Source organism: Mobula hypostoma, chromosome 5 (genome assembly GCF_963921235.1).
Source record: "Mobula hypostoma chromosome 5, sMobHyp1.1, whole genome shotgun sequence".
NCBI classification, from domain to species: Eukaryota; Metazoa; Chordata; class Chondrichthyes; order Myliobatiformes; family Myliobatidae; genus Mobula; species Mobula hypostoma.
The window spans coordinates 188,014,658-188,031,448 of record NC_086101.1 but is presented as its reverse complement, the minus strand read 5'-3'; the positions used below and the strand labels follow the sequence as shown (position 1 = coordinate 188,031,448).

The window sequence follows — 16,791 nt, the reverse complement described above, 5'->3', positions numbered from 1 at the left end:
GGCCCTGTGGCTCAGAAAGGTAGGGAAAGGAAGAGGATGGCAGCAGTGATAGGGGACTCTATAGTTAGGGGGTCAGACAGGGATTCTGTGGATGCAGGAAGGAAACTCGGATGGTAGTTTGCCTCCCAGGTTCCAGGGTCTGAGATGTTTCAGATCGCGTCCAAGATATCCTGCAGTGGGATGGAGAACAGCCAGAGGTCGTGGTATATATTAGTACCAATGACACAGGTAGGAAAAGGGAAGAGGTCCTGACAAAAGAGTACAGGGAGTTAGGAAGGTTGAGAAGCAGGACCGCAAAGGTAGTAATCTCGGGATTACTGCCTGTGCCACACGACAGTGAGAATAGGAATTGAGTGAGGTGGAGGATAAATTTGTGGCTGAGGGATTGGAGCAGGGGGCAGGGATTCAGATTTCTGGATCATTGGGACCTCTTTGGGGCAGGTGTGACCTGTACAAAAAGCACGGGTTGCACTTGAATCCCAGCGGGACCAATATCCTGGCGGGGAGGTTTGCTGTGGAGAGTTTAAATTAAAATTACTGTGGGGTGGGAACCGAACTGAAGAGATGGAGGAAGAGGAGAAAGCTTCTAGACAGAACAAGAGGGAGGATAGACTGGTGATAGAGAAGGGACGTGCTCAGACTGAAGATTTCAGATCCGTGTATTTTAACGCAAAGTATGTTGTGAACAAAGCAGATGAGCTTAGAGCGTGGAAAAGTACTTGGAGATACAAGGTGGTGGCCATTACAGAGACTTGGATGGCTCAGGGACAGGAATGGTTACTTCAAAGTGCCAGGTTTTAGATTTTTCAGAAAGGACAGGGAGGGAGGCAAAAGAGGTGGGGGCGTGGGAGTGTTGATCAGAGAGTGTCACGGCTGCAGCAAAGGTGGACGCCAGGGAGGGATTGTCTACGGAGTCTCTGTGGGTAGAGGTTAGGAACAGGAAGGGGTTATTAACTTTACTGGGTGTTTTTTTTATAGGCCGCTCAATAATAGCAGGGATATCGAGGAGCGGATAGGGAAACAGAGATCCTGGAAAGGTGTAATAATAACAGAGTTGTCGTGATGGAAGATTTTAATTTCCCAAATATCGATTGGCGTCTCCCTAGAGCAAAGGGTTTAGATGGGGTGGAGTTTGTTAGGTGTGTTCAGTAAGGTTTCTTGACACAATATGTAGATAAGGCTACAAGAGGAGAAACTGTACAGTACTTGATTTAGTATTGGGAAATGAACCTGGTCAGGTGTCAGATCTCTCAGTGGGAAAGCATTTTGGAGATAGTGATCATAATTCTATCTCCTTTACCATAGCGTTGGAGAGAGATAGGAACAGACAAGTTAGAAAAGCGTTTAATTGGAGTAAGGGGAATTATGAGGCTATCAGGCAGGAAATTGGAAGCTTAATTTGGAAACAGACGTTATCAGGGAAAAGTATGGAAGAAATGTGGCAAATGTTCTGGGAATATTTGTGTGGAGTTCTGCATAGGTACTTTACAATGAGACAGGGAAGTTATGGTAGGGTACAGGAACCGTGGTGTACAAAGGCTGTAATAAATCTAGTCAAGAAGAAAAGAAAAGCTTACAAAAGGTTCAGAGAGCTAGGTAATGTTAGAGATCGAGAAGATTTTAAGCCTAATAGGAAGGAGTTTAAGAAGAAAATTAGGAGAGCCAGAAGGGGCCATGAGAAGGCCTTGGCAGGCAGGATTAAGGAAAACCCCAAGGCATTCTACAAGTATGTGAAGAGCAAGAGGATAAGTCGTGAAAGAATTGGACCTATCAAGTGTGACAGTAGGAAAGTATGTATGGAACCGGAAGAAATAGCAGAGGTACTTAATGAATACTTTACTTCAGTATTCACTATGGAAAAGGATCTTGGTGATTGTAGTGCTGACTTGCAGCAGACTGGAAAGCTTGAGCATGTAGATATTAAGAAAGAGGGTGTGCTGGAGCTTTTGGAAAGCATCAAGTTGGATAAGTCCCTGGGACCGGATGAGACATACCCCAGGCTACTGTGGGAGGCGAGGGAGGAGATTGCTGAACCTCTGGCGATGATCTTTGCATCATCAGTGAGGATGGGAGAGATTCTGGAGGATTGGAGGATTGCAGATGTTGTTCCTTTATTCAAGAAAGGGAGTAGAGATAGCCCAGGAAATTATAGACTAGCGAGTCTTACCTCAGTGGTTGGTAAGTTGATGAAGAAGATCCTGAGAGACAGGATTTATGAACATTTGGAGAGGTATAATATGATTAGGAATAGTCAGCATGGCTTTGTCAAGGGCAGGTCGTGCCTTACGAGCCTGATTGAATTTTTTGAGGATAGTCAGAGGCTTTTTCTCAGGGCTGAAATGGTTGCCACAAGAGGACACAGGTTTAAGATGCTGGGGGAGTAGGTACAGAGGAGATGTCAGGGGTAAGTTTTTTTACTCAGAGTGGTGACTGCGTGGAATGGGCTGCCGGCGGTGGTAGTGGAGGCAGATACAATAGGGTCTTTTAAGAGACTTTTGGATAGGTACATGGAGCTTAGAAAGATAGAGGGCTATAGGTAAGCCTAGTAATTTCGAAGGTAGGGACATGTTCGGCACAACTTTGTGGGTCGAAGGGCCTGTATGGTGCTGTAGGTTTTCTATGTTTATTAAAGATAGGAAGTTTGTTGGCTGAAGGGCCTGTTTCTGTGCTGTATGACTGACCTGTGCTTTGGTTATTCTCCCAATGGGTGGCACAGTAGCATAGTGGTTGGTGTAACACTGGTACTGCGCCAGTGTCCCGATTGTTCATATGGAGTTTGTACGTTTTCCCCGTGACCTCGTGCTTTCCTCCAGGTGCTTGCATTTCCTCCCACATTCCAACAACATACAGGTTAGAGTTAGTAAGTTGTGAGTATGCTATATTGGCACTGGAAGTGTGGTGACATATGTGGCTGTTCTCAACACATTCTTGTACTGCATTGGTTGTTGATGCAAACAGCACATTTCACTGTATGTTTCAGTGTAACGTGATAAATAGGCTAAGCTTTAAATAAGATCTTAAGATATAGGAGCAGAATTAGGCTATTTGGCCCTTCGAGTCTGCTCTGCCATTTCTTTATGGCTGAGCCAATTTTCCTCTCAGCCCCAACCTCCTTTCTTCTCCCTGTATCCCTTCATGCCCTAACCAATCAAGAATCTATCAACCTCTGCCTCAGATGTGATCGAGGCAGAGGAATGAAAGGCAGGGGAGTAGCATTGCTTGTTAGGGAAAATATTACAGCAGTGCTCAGGCAGGAGAGATTAGAGGAGCTGAGAAACAGGAAAGGTATGGCCACATTAGTGGGATTGTATTACAGACCACCCAATAGTCAACGAGACTTGGAAGAGCAAATCTGCAGAGAGATAGCAGGCAACTGCAGGAAACATAAAGTTGTGGTGGTAGGGGATTTTAATTTTCCATACATTGATTGGGACTCCCATACTGTTAGGGGTCTAGATGGTTTAGAGTTTGTAAAATGTGTTCAGGAAAGTTTTCTAAATCAATATATAGAGGGACCAACTAGAGGGGATGCAATATTGGATCTCCTGTTAGGAAACAAATTAGGGCAAGTGACAGAAGTCTGTGTAGGGGAGCACTTTGGTTCCAGTGATCATAACACCATTAGTTTCAATTTGATCATGGACAAGGATAGATCTGGTCCTAGGGTTGAGGTTCTGAACTGGAAGGCGGCCAAATTTGAAGAAATGAGAAAGGATCTAAAAAGCGTGGATTGGGACAGGTTGTTCTCTGGCAAAGATGTGATTGGTAGGTGGGAAGCCTTCAAAGGGGAAATTTTGAGAGTGCAGAGTTTGTATGTTCCTGTCAGGATTAAAGGCAAATTGAATAGGAATAAGGAACCTTGGTTCTCAAGAGATATTGCAATTCTGATAAAGAAGAAGAGGGAGTTGTATGAAATGTATAGGAAACGGGGTAAATCAGGTGCTTGAGGAGTATGAGAAGTGCAAGAAAATACTTAAGAAAGAAATCAGGAGGGCTAAAAGAAGACATGAGGTTGCCTTGGCAGTCAAAGTGAAGGATAATCCAAAGAGCTTTTACAAGTATATTAAGAGCAAAAGGATTGTAAGGGATAAAATTGGTCCTCTTGAAGATCAGAGTGGTCGGCTTTGTGCAGAACCAAAGGAAATGGGGGAGATCTTAAATAGGTTTTTTGCATCAGTATTTACTAAGGAAGCTGGCATGAAATCTATGGGATTGAGGGAATCAAGTAGTGAGACCATGGAAACTGTACAGATTGAAAAGGAGGAGGTGCTTGCTGTCTTGAGGAAAATTAAAGTGGATAAATCCCCGGGACCTGACAGAGTGTTCCCTCAGACCTTGAAGGAGACTAGTGTTGAAATTGCGGGGGCCCTGGCAGAAATATTTAAAATGTCGCTGTCTACGGGTGAAGTGCCGGAGGATTGGAGAGTGGCTCATGTTGTTCCGTTGTTTAAAAAAGGATTGAAAAGTAATCCGGGAAATTATAGGCCGGTGAGTTTAACGTCAGTAGTAGGTAAGTTATTGGAGGGAGTACTAAGAGACAGAATCTACGAGCATTTGGATAGACAGGGGCTTAGTAGGGAGAGTCAACATGGCTTTGTGCATGGTAGGTCATGTTTGACCAATCTGTTGGAGTTTTTCGAGGAGGTTACCAGGAAAGTGGATGAAGGGAAGGCAGTGGATATTGTCTACATGGACTTCAGTAAGGCCTTTGACAAGGTCCCGCATGGGAGGTTAGTTAGGAAAATTCAGTCGCTAGGTATACATGGAGAGGTGGTAAATTGGATTAGACATTGGGTCGATGGAAGAAGCCAGAGAGTGGTGGTAGAGAATTGCTTCTCTGAGTGGAGGCCTGTGACTAGTGGTGTGCCACAGGGATCAGTGCTGGGTCCATTGTTATTTGTCATCTATATCAATGATCTGGATGATAATGTGGTAAATTGGATGAGCAAGTTTGCTGATACAAAGATTGGAGGTATAGTAGACAGTGAGGAAGGTTTTCAGAGCCTGCAGAGGGACTTGGACCAGCTGGAAAAATGGGCTGAAAAATGGCAGATGGAGTTTAATACTGACAAGTGTGAGGTATTGCACGTTGGAAGGACAAACCAACGTAGAACATACAGGGTTAATGGTAAGGCACTGAGGAGTGCAGTGGAACAGAGGGATCTGGGAATACAGATACAAAATTCCCTAAAAGTGTCGTCACAGGTAGATAGGGTCGTAAAGAGAGCTTTTGGTACATTGGCCTTTATTAATCAAAGTATTGAGTATAAGAGCTGGAATGTTATGATGAGGTTGTATAAGACATTGGTGAGGCTGAATCTGGAGTATTGTGTTCAGTTTTGGTCACCAAATTACAGGAAGGATATAAATAAGGTTGAAAGAGTGCAGACAACAGGAATTCTGCAGATGCTGGAAATTCAAGCAACACACATCAAAGTTGCTGGTGAACGCAGCAGGCCAGGCAGCATCTATAGGAAGAGGCGCAGTCGACGTTTCAGGCCGAGACCCTTAGTCCTGACGAAGGGTCTCGGCCTGAAACGTCGACTGCGCCTCTTCCTATAGATGCTGCCTGGCCTGCTGCATTCACCAGCAACTTTGATGTGTGTTGCTTGAAAGAGTGCAGAGAAGGTTTACAAGGATGTTGCCGGGACTTGAGAAACTCAGTTACAGAGAAAGGTTGAATAGGTTAGGACTTTATTCCCTGGAGCGTAGAAGAATGAGGGGAGATTTGATAGAGGTATATAAAATTATGATGGGTATAGATAGAGTGAATGCAAGCAGGCTTTTTCCACTGAGGCAAGGGGAGAAAAAAACCAGAGGACATGGATTAAGGGTGAGGGGGGGAAAGTTTAAAGGGAACATTGGGGGGGCTTCTTCACACAGAGAGTGGTGGGAGTATGGAATGAGCTGCCAGACGAGGTGGTAAATGCGGGTTCTTTTTTAACATTTAAGAATAAATTGGACAGATACATGGATGGCAGGTGTATGGAGGGAAATGGTCCGTGTGCAGGTCAGTGGGACTAGGCAGAAAATGGTTCGGCACAGCCAAGAAGGGCCAAAGGGCCTGTTTCTGTGCTGTAGTTTCTATGGTTCTATGGTTCTAAACATACATAAAGACTTGGCCCCCTAAACTGTCTGTGGCAAAGAATTCCATAGATTCCCCACTCTCTGGCTAAAGAAATTCCTCCTCATAGCAAAGATTAATTTGCATCAGTATTTTACTGGATTATGGAAATGTTCTAATAACACTGTGATATTCAGTGAGTGACTCACTATTAGTCATGATGTTCTTTACATTTAGTGTTGGGGAGACTCCTGGATGCAAAAGGTTGCATGTTGTTTTAGAGAATAGGATGGTGCTTCCTGAACTTTAGCCAATCAATACTCAGCCTTCAACTAATTACAGATAAAACTGTTTCTGGGAACTTGCAGTGCACAAATTGAATGAATAAATTGCTCTGTGGAGAGCTGGAATAGAATGGCCCATGAGTGAATGGCTGTGACTCACTTCCTACTTTGCATCTAGGATTACACTTTTAGTACTTAATTGGTTTGGAAGTGCTTTGGGACATCCTGAAGGTCATAAGGGGTGCCCGCCTGTCTGCTTAATCACTCTGTGGCTCATAAATGTGAATAAATAGAAGGAGTCACACACACAAAATGCTGGAGGAACTTGGCAGGTCAGGCGGCATCTATGGAGAGGGATAAAGAGCCAATGTTTCAGGCTGAGACCCTTCACAGGACCAAAACATCAACTCTTCTTTCCTCTCCGTAAATGATGCCAGACCTGCTGAGTTCCTCCAGCATTTTGTGTCTGTTACTCTGGATCTCCAGACTTTGCAGAATCTCTTGTGTTTATAATTCAAGGAATCAACCTGCATGATTTAGACTTGTATCAGGGGAAGTTTAGCAAGAATATGAGAAATGAAAAGATACAAAACCAGCTAATATTAGATTAAATAGTGTGGAAATTTTATCATGTAGAATGAAATCGGTTCAAATTAGTTGGTATGATTGACAGTTGTGTTGTAAGTTGTGTTAAAGGAAAGATGGTATTATGTTTTAAAAATTGGTAATTGTTTTTTTTAGATTTTTAGATTAGATTATGAAGACACGTAGTCCTCTTTTATTGTCATTTAGTAATGCATGCATTAAGAAATGATACATTATTTCCTCTGGTGTGATACCACAAATCACAGGACAGATCAAGACTGAAAAAACTGACAAGACCACATAATTATAACATATAGTTACAACAGTGCAACAATACCATAATTTGATGAAGTCCATGAGCACAGTAAAGTTCAAAGTCTCTCAAATGTCCCACATCTCACGCAGAGGGGAGAAGGAAGAAAAACTCTCTCTGCCATCCCGACCACAATCCGACTCTGAGTAATCCGAAAACTTCGAGCTCTGATCAGCTCTCCGACACCGAGTACTGAGCGCCATCTCTGTCCGAACGATTCAACCTCCTTCTCGGTCGCCAAAAGCAGGCAAGGCCGGGGATTTTGAGGCCTACCCTCCGAAAGATTCCTGACTACGCAGTAACGACAGCAGCGAACGAGCGTTGCAGAAATTTTTCCAGCTGTTCCTCTGTACTTTCACATCCATTCTCCATCAAATCAGAATTGTCCACGGCCCCTATTGAACAGATATGATATCATTTTTCACCAGAGGGCTGCACACACGCAGGCACGCCGCCATCTTCTCCTCCCGCCTCTTCACACATATAAACTGAGGTATACTGAAAGGCTTTGTTTGCATGTCATCCAGACAGATCATTCCATACACAAGTACATTGGTTTCACTTTTATAGATCAATAACCATGCAGAACAGTTACTGGGAAAGTGCAATAGGTAAAGGTGTAAGGGCAACAACAAAATAGAATGTGAGATCACATTCATCTGTATCATACAAGGGGTCTGTCTGTTCAAGAGTCTTGTGATGTCGGGATTGAAGCTGTCCTTGAGCCTGATGATAGGAATTTGAGCGTTTGTATCTTCTGCCCAATGGAAAGGAGTAGAAGAGAGTGGGAAGGGTCCTTGATTATGTTGGTTGTTTTAAAGACAGTAGAAGGTGTAGACAGGGTCTGTGGAGGCGAGGCTGGTTTGTGTGATGGACTGAGCTGTGTCCACATCTCTAGTAGTCTTGGCAAGAGCGGTTGCTGTGATATATCCTGATAAGATGTTTTCTATGGTGCCATCGGTAAGTTGGTAGGGGTCATCTTTCTAGTGCATTATCACGTTTATTACCCATCCCTAAAGAATTGAACGAGCTTTGGATTATGTGCTAAACAAGTGTATTTTGACTAAATTATTGCTTCCACTGTTTCTGTTTTGCAGGATAAAGCCATTGCAGAGCCAGTAAGCCGGTTGTTGGAAACCACAATGCGTAGTACCCATCTGCCATCTCGAATTGGAGCACTGCATGGAATCCTCTACATCCTGGAATGTGATCTCTTAGACGAAACAGCGAAGCAACTCATTCCAACCATCTGTGATTACCTGCTGTCCAACCTGCGTGGAATAGCACAGTACGAAACAATGCTCTTCATTTTTTATTACCAGCAAGCTTGTGTTTATCCTTGTTTTCGAGCATTAAGCAAGGTTCCTCGGTGTGTGGGTAATAAGGTTAGGAAAATCCTCTCAAGTGTGGAAAGCCATTATGTGTTTAGAAGATACAGAGAAGATTGAATGCCACTGTCATTGAGAAATATTTATTCTTTGGTGCTCCCATATGAGCAAAATACTTGAGATACTTTGGCTGTGATCTGCTGCCTAATCACAAAAAAAAATTCTAACTACGGCTGTGATCTGTTGCCCAATTACAAAAAAAAATTCCAATCTAGCATCTGGAATGCTGCAAATCTGAACCAAAAATATTGCAGAGAAGGAATGATCAGTGTTGAATCTCTGATCTAATACATATCTCAAATCAGCTTCACCTGAGCTAACACATTGATTGGTGAATCAGTGCAAAGTGCTATTGATTCAATCCCCTCATGACACAGGTTTGCCACAGTTACTTGGCCATTGTACCAGAATCAATAGGTCAGGATGCCAGATTAAACCTATGTAGCCCCCCTGGCCACTCAGGGTCACTCGGCTCGCTGTCGTCTAGAGAAACAGCCTCGGCCCCGCCAAAGTGGGTAATTCGTTTGTGTGGATGCTTTGTGAGGTACCCCACCCCGCCCAAATAACAGACAATACACCAGATGCAATTAAATGATTTACAGTTTATAGATATTACTGGAACTATATAATTAAAAGAGAATAAAATATAAAAGGAAAATAAAAGGCGCCACACTTATCAAAGTTCAATCTCTTCGTGCACAAAAACCATTGGAGCTCAAGGACCTTCTTCTTCACCCTGCGACCCTCTCGGACCACCTCGACCCGCCGCCTGGGACCAACAACGGTGGTCGACCAGACGCTCCACACGAGTCCATCTCCGTCTCCTCGCCGAACGTCCCGCTCGGGGTCCGACACCGTTAGCGGACTCACAGCACCTGGTCCATCCTCTGTCTCACTCTCCCGCCTTCTGCCCCCAAACCCCCTCGCAAACAGTATCTTCAAATACACCAAAACCATAACAACTATCCCAATTGGTTAATAGCACCCTCTTATCACCCTCTAAACCACAATAAGCTGCTAGCGCAAACTTTCTCAGCGTTTAAGCACAACAAAGCCGCATTCCCCAGATTAACATAACAAAAACGCCATTTTAGTTAGCCTCCGCAGTAACATAAAAATCGAAACCCCTTACACCTATATTTGAAAATAGGTTAATCCCTATTTACCTTGACTTGTTGCCCATAGCTGGAGAAATTGAGAGGCTTTGAGAGGGAGTGTTGCCATTATTACAGGAGGCAAAGGATATTTCATTGCTGTGAAAAATTATGTATTACATGTAAAATAACCTGTGTACTGGAAACAGGGCCTAGCCACTTGTTCTGCTAATATCCATCTGTTTCTTTTGCAGTTGTGTCAACATCCACAATCAACAGCATGTTTTGGTGATGTGTGCAACAGCGTTTTACCTGATTGAAAACTACCTGCTTGATGTGGGGCATGAATTTACCGCAGGCATAATACAGGTATTGTAGAGTCATATAGAGATACCGCACAGACACAGGATCTTCAGCCCATCATGTCCCTGCTTGACCATAGACCATCTATGTTTACACTAATCCTATTTTACTTTTCCTCCACTCTCCACATCCATTCCTGTCAACCCTTCTGAAATTTTAGTGCTCACAAGTGTGCTACAGAAGCTACAAGTGATTTTCTTTCACATCACTTTCCTCCCCCACACTAAAAATGGTGTGGGAGGAAATTCGCATACCCAGAGGAAACCTGTGCATTCACAGCGAGAGCTTGCAAACTCCACAGATCAGCTTCAGAGGTCAAGATTTAACCCAGGTTGTTGGGGCTGTAATGCAGTGTCTCTGTTAACGGCACCACACTGCTAGTGTCATAGGGTTTTTAATTAAGACCTTTACCAGTGTAAAACAAAACACAACCATTCCTTTCTAAAAGGATATAATGGAAAATAAGTGGAATTAGGGTTAACTTGTACAGAACATTGGTAGTTTTACTGGGATGCTGTGCATGGATCAGATCTCCATGTTATGAAATATTACTTATATTAGAGAATGTGCAAAAAAATCACTAATATGTTGTCAGAAATAAGATAGGTTTCATTTCAAACCTTTCAAGTTTTCTCAGGAAAATGTCAGCAGGCTGCTCTTTTCCTCTGGGGGGCAGGTAACTTGTCAGGATATATGTTTATCCAGAGCTAGAGGTTTAGATGGTTGGGGGCGGTGGGGAGAAAGCATCCTTGTCATTGACAAACATAACCAGTTTAAGAGTGACTTTGTTTCTCAATATTTAGAATGTGGAATGGTTTGGATCAATTCAGGGTGAGGCTAGGTCTATGCATAAGATGTGTAGAAAAGGTATAAGGGGTGTCATAAACAAGGTGAACTGAGTGGCCTGTTTCCGTGCTTGGTCCAACTGTGATCTATAAATGCTGTTTATCATGGGAACCAGTATTACAAAGTTCTTGCATTGTGGTAACCTGCTCACACCTCCCTCATTATTTCATTGCACTTTAGCGGCCCATGCTTTCATATCCTGCACTCAAGTTTCTATCAAGCTTTACCTTCAATTTCAGTTGCTTTGCGGTGGTAAAGGGCTGATGAGCTCTTCATTTTGTGAAGGAGACTGATGATGTAAGGCTAGGTGAACAGAAACTGATGTTCACTTTGTTTAATACAGTGGATTCTGGTTAATTGGGACACATCAGGACCAGTACTTTTTGGCCCAATTAGGCAGTCGCCCCAAATCATGGAAATAGCTAAAAGGTATTAAAAAAAAAAGTTGAACTACTATTTAACTGAGTAACAATTTATGTATTTAAATTGTTACTCAGCACTCTACAGTGCTATGAAACCGTATTAGTTCCTAATAGTTATTGACAGAGGAATTCACCACCATGTTCTTTTGACTGACTGTAAAAGAACAAAATCAGTGGAGACACCTAGTGCAGATAATTGCCTGGCTTCATACAAAGCTTTAGATGATTTCATCCTCCAAAGCTTTATTTTCGTTGTAATATTCAAAATGATTGGCAATACCTTTGTAGTTCTTATCTTGAAGTAATCAATTCTTTCCGTGATCAATTTTTTTTCCCACTCCTGACTGTTTCTGGCATCTCTAAGGCGGAATGCTTGAAACTGCAGAAAGCAAGACAGTTCTGAATTGTCTTACTGTTTATTGCTCGCCAACTATCAGTGACAAAAATCACTGCTTTGTGAACACAAACACACGCAATTGATGCTATTTAAAAACTGATCGGTCTAAGCACCGTGTGGAGCAGGGGTTGGTGAGAATGGTCCATTGCAGAAAAAAGGTTGGAAACCCCTGATGTAGAGTCTAACGGCCTCGCAAGTGCATACGACTGACGCTAGTTAGAAACTGCTGGGCAACAATCTTCTGCCTCAATTTAGTTGCATATTGTCCCGTTAAACAAACGGCTATTTTCTCGATTTAGTTTTGTTCTTTAAGAGTTGTTCCAAATAAGTGGCTATCCCAATTAAGTGATGACATAGTTTATTAGAAGCCACTGTTTTCCTTTAGTTAAACACAGTTGTATCATTTCTAATCATCTTCAGATGAAACCTCTGTCCCTGTAGTAAGTCCTGAAACAGAACTTAATGCTTATGCCATTATGTCATCAAAGTCTGATTTAATTCTGACCTGCCCTTCATGAATCTATTTCAATCCAAGCTTTTCATTTTAACTAGTGCTGGTATAGTGTTGTTATTATGTTGGGTAATTTCACTTTGTAATTCAATCTTGTTGATTTTTAAAAAAAATTTCTAATCTATTTGTAAGCTGTCTTGTCATGCATTCTCCTACGGTTCACAGACTTCCTCTTTGTACATTCATTAGCGTTTGGATGTTCTTGTACATTGAGCAGAATATATTATCTAGAGCTCTGAATACCATTTTAAATGTTTCCAATTGTCATTCTACGTGCTTGCCAGTTAGTGTGTACAATGCATTTGATGGCGTTATTGATCTTTATTCACACAGATTTCTTTCTTACTGATAGCAGTGTCATCTTTTTTTATATGCTGGAAAAAATACTCCTATGTTGGTACTTGTTGATTAAAAGTTTGAGTACCTTCAATACCGAGCAGTTCAGAAATACTTGGGCATCAGCCTGAAAATGTCATTTTGTCCTGACGTTAAGATACATGAAGATAGAATCCCACGTCAACCAGCATTTTTGTTTATAAGGTTACTGGTACATTATATCGTGGAGGCCTCATGTTTGCATATCATACCCTTAGTTTAGGAATTGGGTGCGGTTTGCATCCTTTTTATGAATGCAGCTTGTAATAGTCCTGCAACTTGGTTAACTGGATAATTGACTGTTTATGCAGAAATTAACTCAGCTGTGCATGCTGGCCTCAAGTCGTATGTGTACTTAAACAAATTGAAGGCTTAACAGAGCAAATTTATAATTGTGAGGGGAGAGTGATATCAATGTATCATTAAAAAAGAGCTACAGTTACATCTATTTCTATCTTCCTTAGTGATTGGTTGTGAGAATATTTGATTTTTTTGTTTGATCCTACGAATCATTCCCAAGACACATAAACAAATGCTTCATTTTGAAACTTGTACATTTGGAATAACCTGTATTATCAGTCTGTCAATGAGGTAAGTTGTTGCTTGATTTTAGATGTGCGGAGTCATGGTCTCTGGCAGTGAGGAATCCACCCCTTCCATAATCTACCACTGTGTCTTGCGTGGGATGGAGCGACTTCTTCTCTCAGAACAGCTCTCAAGACTGGATGGAGAGGCACTGGTAAAACTCAGCGTGGATAGACTGAACATGCACAGTCCACACAGGGCCATGGCTGCCCTGGGGCTGATGCTAACCTGCATGTACACAGGTATGGTACAGTTGCACATCATTTACTCCAAGATTAATATTTGACCAATAAACTTGAACAAGTTTCACTAGATTCTTGAGGTTGTTCAAAGAGGAGAAAATCTGCAGATGCTGGAAATCCAAGCAGCATACACAAAATGCTGGAGGAACTCAGCAGGCCAGGTAGCATCTTTGGAAAAGAGTAAACAGTTGATGTTTTTGGCCAAGACCCTTCATCAGATCTGGCAAAAAAGACAAGAGGTTAGAGCAAGAAGGTGTGGGGAGTGGAGGGAGAAGTACAAGGTGTTAGGTGATAGGTGAAACTGGGAGGGGGAAGGGGTGAAAGGTGAAAGAGGTAAAGGGCTGGAGAAGGGGGAATCTGATAGGAGAGGGTAGAAGACCATGGAAGAAATGGAAGGGGGAGGAGCACCAGAGGAAGGTGATGGGCTGGTAAGGAGATGAGGGGAGAAAGGGAAACGGGAATCGTGGAAGAGGGGGCACTTACAAGAAATCAATGTTCATGCTATTAGGTTGGAAGCTACCCAGATGGAATATAATGTGTTGCTCCTCCAACCTGAGTGTGGCCTCATCGTGGCGGTAGAGGAGGCCATGTTCTGACATAGGGGAACAGGATGTTGAATTGAAATGGATGGTTCGCTGGGAGATCCCACTTTTTTTGAGGGACGGGGTTAGGTGCTTGGCAAAGTGGTCTCCCAATCTACATTGGGTCTCACTGATATACAGGAGGCCAGACCAGAGGCACCAGACACAGTATATGACCCCAAAAGACTCACAGAAGAGTGTTGCCTCAGCTGGAAGGACTGTTTGGGGCCCTGAATGGTAGTATAGGAGCAGGTATGGCACTTGCAAGGATAAGTACCGGGGGAAGATAAGTTGGGAGGGATGAATGGACAAGGGAGTCACATCGGGAGCAATCCCTGTGGAAAGCGGAAAGTGGGGTGTGGGAGAGAGGGAAAGATCTGCTTCGTTGAATCCTGTTGGAGATAGCGTGAGATACGGAGAATTATGTGCTGGATGTGGAAGCTACTGACATGGTAGGTGAGGACAAGAGGAACCTTATCTGAGGTCGGGTGGCAGGAGAATGAGGTGAGGGCAGTTGTATGTGAAATTGAAGAGATGCGGGTGAGGACAGCATTGATGGTTGAGGTAGGAAAGCCCCTTTCTTTGAAGGAGAATATCTTAATAGTTCTGGAAAAAAGCCTCATCCTGAGAGTAGATGTCGTGAAGACAGGACTGAGAGGAGGGGATTGTGAAGACGGAGGACTGAGAGGATACAGCAAAGATGGAGGAATTTTTTTTGAAGTTGTTGGTAGCTTGACAGTGGATTTTTTAATCTCAAGGAAAAGTTTTTTCTTTTGGCATTTAAGGCCATAGTTACATTGTCAGAATGTAAATCCTGGAGAATCTGGTGAAACACACTCAATTGGTAATTGGTTTATCAATATTACACATGCTGAGACACAGTGGAAGACTTCGTTTTGGAAGCCATCTATACGGATAATGTCAGAACATAAATGCATCAAGATAGTACAAATGAAATGCAATAACAGTGCAGAATGTAGTTACAGTTACAGAGAAAATGCAATGTTCAGGTAATATTTGCTTCATAAAAAGAAACTTGCAGGATTTTTGGAATATTATTTCAAAGTGCCAACATAGACATGAACTGGCCCCTCTGCTCCAGAGATGTGATTCTTTATGGCAAGTTGTTGTTAATTCAGTAAACTTTTTTTCCCTCCAGGGAATTTTATTTAGAGATACAACACGGTAAAAGGTCCTTCTAGCCCAATTGTATTTATTTATTTGGCATGCAGTGTGAAATAGGCCCTAATAGCCTTTTGAGCCATGCCGCCTAATCACAGGACAATTGACAACAACTAATTAACTTACCTACTGGTGCGTATTTGGATTGTGGGAGGAAACCAGAGTCTCCGGAGGAAACCCAGGCGGTCACAGGGAGAACATACAAACTCCTTACAGGCATTGGCGGGAATTAAACCTGGACTGCTGGTACTGTAAAGCTTTGTGCTAACCACAACGCTACCGTGCCGTCCCAATTAGCCTGTAATGCTTAATGAGTTGCCAGAATGTTGTATAACCCACCTGGGAAGTGACTCTGCTACCATCTCCGGTGTGTCCAATACAAGTCTCATACCCAGTGCTTAATGTCTTGATTGTTATATATTAGCTGTAAATGGCTGAGCTGAATTGAATAGAAAACTGAACATGTGTAAAAGAATAAATAAAACATCGAGTGCTGATTCTTTTTTTTTCTGTGTGTGTGTATGTACCATAAACAGGTAAAGAGAAGAGCAGCCCTGGTCGAAGTTCAGACGCTGACCCCACAGCTCCCGATAGCGAGTCTGTCATTGTGGCGATGGAGCGAGTTTCTGTTCTCTTTGATAGGTGGGTGTACAGGGAAGTTTTCACTTGCAGACTGATCCAGCACATGTTCCCCATTTCTCTGCTTTTGTTAACTGCCCCTTTCTTTCATCATCCAATCAGTAATGATGTGAGAATTTCCCAAACCTGCTTCAGCAAAATTGAGATAAATCTACTAATTATTGAGATTGCATCAAGCAAAAAAAGCAACCAATTGGATATTGTGTTTTAGCCTTAATTCCCTGTGCAAGTTTAATCCCACAGAGGAGCAAGGAACATACTGCTACTTCCACTTCGGTGAGGTGATTATTAAAAGACTCCGAACTGTGATTTACAGCTGGTTTTCAGCTATGTGTAAACTGCAGGAATGAAGCAATCTGTTCTCAGTGTGCCACTCACTAATTTGCACTTCTTTCTGAATGCCATGCTGGCGGTTTCTTTGGATCGATCCTGGTGGGTTTTGGTTTGGGCCATATTCAGCTTCGAGTGGGTCTGCTGAGTAAACATACCATGCTGTGTCTAGCTGCTGGGTGTCTGCCATACAGAGCTGGCTGTTGAACAGTGGACAACACAGAAGAGGTTTCAGCACTGAATGGAGCATTCATGAAGGGGAAAATACAGTAGCATTCTGTCGGGGCAGAGACCCTTTCATAGTGAGACTTATGACACTTCAGGGACTGTAACATTCAGTACCAAAGTTAGTGAATATGAAATTATGATGTAGAAGTGTGAAGACTTGTTCTGTGATTCTCTTGCCTACAATTAACCCTGGAAATAGACACAAGTAATTTTATATTGATTGAAACACAATACTGTTCAGAATGGTATTTGGTACATAAGGGAATAAAGACCTAACGTTAGTGTTCAGATGCTTTTGCTTAACTTATGCTTCTGAATTTAAGATGCAGTCTTTCATTTAGAAATTTTGTACCTTCTCACCA

At 42.6% G+C, this 16,791-nt stretch overlaps 1 protein-coding gene across 5 annotated transcripts in view; it reads left to right on the top strand.

Moving 5' to 3' along the window:
• htt (huntingtin) overlaps positions 1-16,791 on the top strand; it is a 265,277-nt gene that overhangs the window by 237,042 nt on the left and 11,444 nt on the right. For all 5 annotated transcript variants that reach the window (XM_063049530.1, XM_063049527.1, XM_063049531.1 and 2 more), the window contains 4 exons: positions 8,344-8,534; positions 9,983-10,097; positions 13,256-13,469; positions 15,769-15,874. In XM_063049530.1, the coding sequence (XP_062905600.1) occupies positions 8,344-8,534; positions 9,983-10,097; positions 13,256-13,469; positions 15,769-15,874 (626 nt within the window). The remainder of the gene's footprint in view (positions 1-8,343; positions 8,535-9,982; positions 10,098-13,255; positions 13,470-15,768; positions 15,875-16,791) is intronic.